This window comes from Dryas octopetala, chromosome 7, assembly GCF_963921425.1.
Source record: "Dryas octopetala chromosome 7, drDryOcto1.1, whole genome shotgun sequence".
Classification (NCBI taxonomy): domain Eukaryota; kingdom Viridiplantae; phylum Streptophyta; class Magnoliopsida; order Rosales; family Rosaceae; genus Dryas; species Dryas octopetala.
In genome coordinates, this window is record NC_141372.1 from 11,808,191 (window position 1) to 11,811,127 (window position 2,937).

The 2,937-nt window shown below is 40.9% G+C and overlaps 1 protein-coding gene across 1 annotated transcript; it reads right to left on the minus strand.

Moving 5' to 3' along the window:
- Positions 1 to 386: 386 nt before the first annotated feature.
- LOC147279722 (Pentatricopeptide repeat (PPR) superfamily protein) lies at positions 387 to 2,937 on the minus strand. The gene has a single exon (XM_086252304.1). The coding sequence runs from the start codon at positions 2,829 to 2,831 to the stop codon at positions 537 to 539; it is 2,295 nt and encodes a 764-aa protein (XP_086108430.1). The 5' UTR covers positions 2,832 to 2,937; the 3' UTR covers positions 387 to 536.

The window sequence follows — 2,937 nt, forward strand, 5'->3', positions numbered from 1 at the left end:
TTTATTCAAAGAATCAAGAGAAAAAAACAATTTTGGTCCTGTGTTTTATCCCAAAAACAAATTTGGTCCATGTAATTTCAAAATTCTGCATTTGTTCTCCATGTTTTTATATTGTTTGCAATTTAAGGACATTTTATAACTAAGATGAAATATTTTCTCAAATTAAAACTAATAAGCTCACGAGTTTTACTCAAAAATGACAAAAAATCATTTGTATAACATTCAATTTGATTTTAAAACAAAAATTTGAAATTTTGAGTTTGAGTTTGAGTTTATTAAAATTGTCCTCGTATTGCAAAAAATATAAAACACAGGAACCAAATGTGAAGTTTTGAAATCACATGAACTAAATCTGTTTTCAGGGTAAAACACAGGGACTAAAAATGTTTTTTTTTCCCCAAGAATCAAAGTAGCAAATTGAATTAAACAATCTTCGTCTCACATGGCCAATTCGCTCAACCAACACCATACAACAAATGCTGAAGCATTGTGTGTCCTCCTCAATAGCATGAAAATGGAAAATTCTGCTTTACACGTTACCAATAGTCTCCGCAAGAACATAGCCCATCACTGAAACAGTGAAACCTGTTGTTATCCCTCAAAATAATCTTCCTTCCCTCCAACTTAGATATCATCTTAATAGCTGTATGGCAATCCCAGCACACCCTCAGATTCTTCACTACCCTAATCACTGCCCCTACTTCAGTGACAAGTAGAGCGAAGCAAACAGCCAATTTCTCACTATGAGTGCCCACCATCTCTTCTTTCTCTTCCTCCTCAACATCTCTTAGCACACAGGTCTTATCAGCCATGTACCCAGCATTCCTCATTTTCCTCCCTAATTCTTCCAACAGCCTATAAATATCTTCGGACGACTCGTGTGATCTGTCTCCCACAATGAACTTGTGCACCTTACCTTTGTATTCCACCCAACTCCACCCAGTTGCCTTCTTCACCCCTATTTTTCTCACTTCTTCTCTAACTCTCACCACATCTTCCCACCTGCCTGCTGAGGCATATATATTTGAAAGTAAAATGTAATTGCCTGAATTGTGTGGTTCAAGCTCAAAGAGGTTGCTTGCAGCAAACTCCCCAAGATCGATTCTTTTGTGAATCCGGCTAGCATTTAAAAGAGATCCATAAACTCCAGCATGTGGCTCCTTCACCATGCTATCAATAATCTTTTTTGCTTCATCCAGTTTACCCACTCGACCTAACAAATCAACCACACATGCATAATGATCTACATCAGGAGATTTGATTGACTCAAAGACCTTCCAGCCTTCTTCTAACAGCCCGGCATGGCTGCATGCAGTCAGAATACCAATATATGTTACCCGGTCTGGTTCAATAAATTCTTCTTTCATCTTCGGAAGCAGTTTGACAGCTTCCATTCCATGACCATGAGCTGCAAACCCTGCAATCAATGTATTGTAAGAGACCACATCTCTTGTAGTCATTTCTTGGAATACTCTCTTGGCATCATCCATGTTTCCACATTTCGAGTACAAGAATATCAAAGAATTGTATCCTGATATACTTAGCTTGATATGGGTTTTTGTGAGAATGTTGATGACCCAATTACCTATTTCTAAGGCCCCAAGATGTCCACATGCTGAGATGACACTCACCGCAGTTAACTCATTTGGTTTGGGGTCATCAGCAGCAGTCATATCTTTAAAGAGATCAATTGCAAGAGCTGACTGTCCATTTTGAGCATAACCAGAAATCATCGAGTTCCATGAGACAACATCTCTTTCCGGCATCTTATCAAAGAGCTCTCTAGCTGAAGCCAAATCCCCTACCCTTGTATATGCTGATATCATGGCATTCCAGGTAAAAGAGTTCCTATACACCCCCAACTCATCAAAAATTTGTCTAGAAGTCTTGAGGCTCCCGCGCTTTGCATACATATCAAGCAGTGCTGTCTTGGCAAAATAACTTAAATGTATCCGCTTCTGGTCGAGCTTTTGAACGAGTGAATCTGCGAGTGAAGAATCACCACACGACGAACATGATGAAATGACAATTGCCCATGTAGTTTCATTTGGTTGATCTCTGGAGTTCATCATGTCATCAAATAGTTTTAAAGCCTCCTCTGGAAATCCATTCTGAGCATAAGCCGAGAGCATTGCATTCCATGACACTACATTTTTCTCCGGAATTTCATCAAAACATCTCCTTGCATTCTCCAAATCCTTCATCCTACCATACCCAGTAACCATAGCAGTCCAAGTAACAACATTCCTCTCAGGCATCACATCAAAGAGTCTACACGCTTCGGCTTTGTTCCCCCACTTCCAGTACCCAAAAATCATATTATTCCAATCTGCAAGAGTCCTGTCAGGCATTTCAGCAAACAAGTCTCTTGCATGCTCAACCGGGCCATATTTTGCATACACACCCATGATGGCATTGCGAACATAGTGATCCGAACCAAGACCCAATTTCACAACATGTGCATGGAACGCAACGCCGGCGCTGCCGGAGGATTTGATCAAGACCGAGTACGCAAACGCACCAAGCCTTATGTCACAACACTGCATTTTTTGATACACAGCAACAATTTGATCAAAGTGGGCATTGGCCAAATGGGAGTAATATTTGAGCATGGAGGTGAACACATGGATGTTGGGGCGAGACGTGGAGGTCTCGAAGATGAGACGGGTATAGAGTGGAGGCGCACGGAGGCGCGTGCAATGGTTGATGAGCAGTGACACCCACTGGCTGTGGTGGTGGAGGGAATTTTGAATGAGGTGCGCATGAAGCTGCCTTAGCTGACCGAAATTGCTTACTTTGCATGCTAAGCTGTCCAAGTGTGACAATGACATGCCCAAAATCCAAATGTGTTTCTATATCACACCATTCTCAATTTCCTGTGCATGTAATTTGCAATATCAGTCTATGGCCAAACAAATATGAATGAACTAAACTTGG

Coding starts and splice junctions, on each gene's coding strand:
- LOC147279722 (XM_086252304.1), bottom strand. CDS start 2,831: ATGTCATTGTCACACTTGGACAGCTTAGCATGCAAAGTAAGCAATTTC.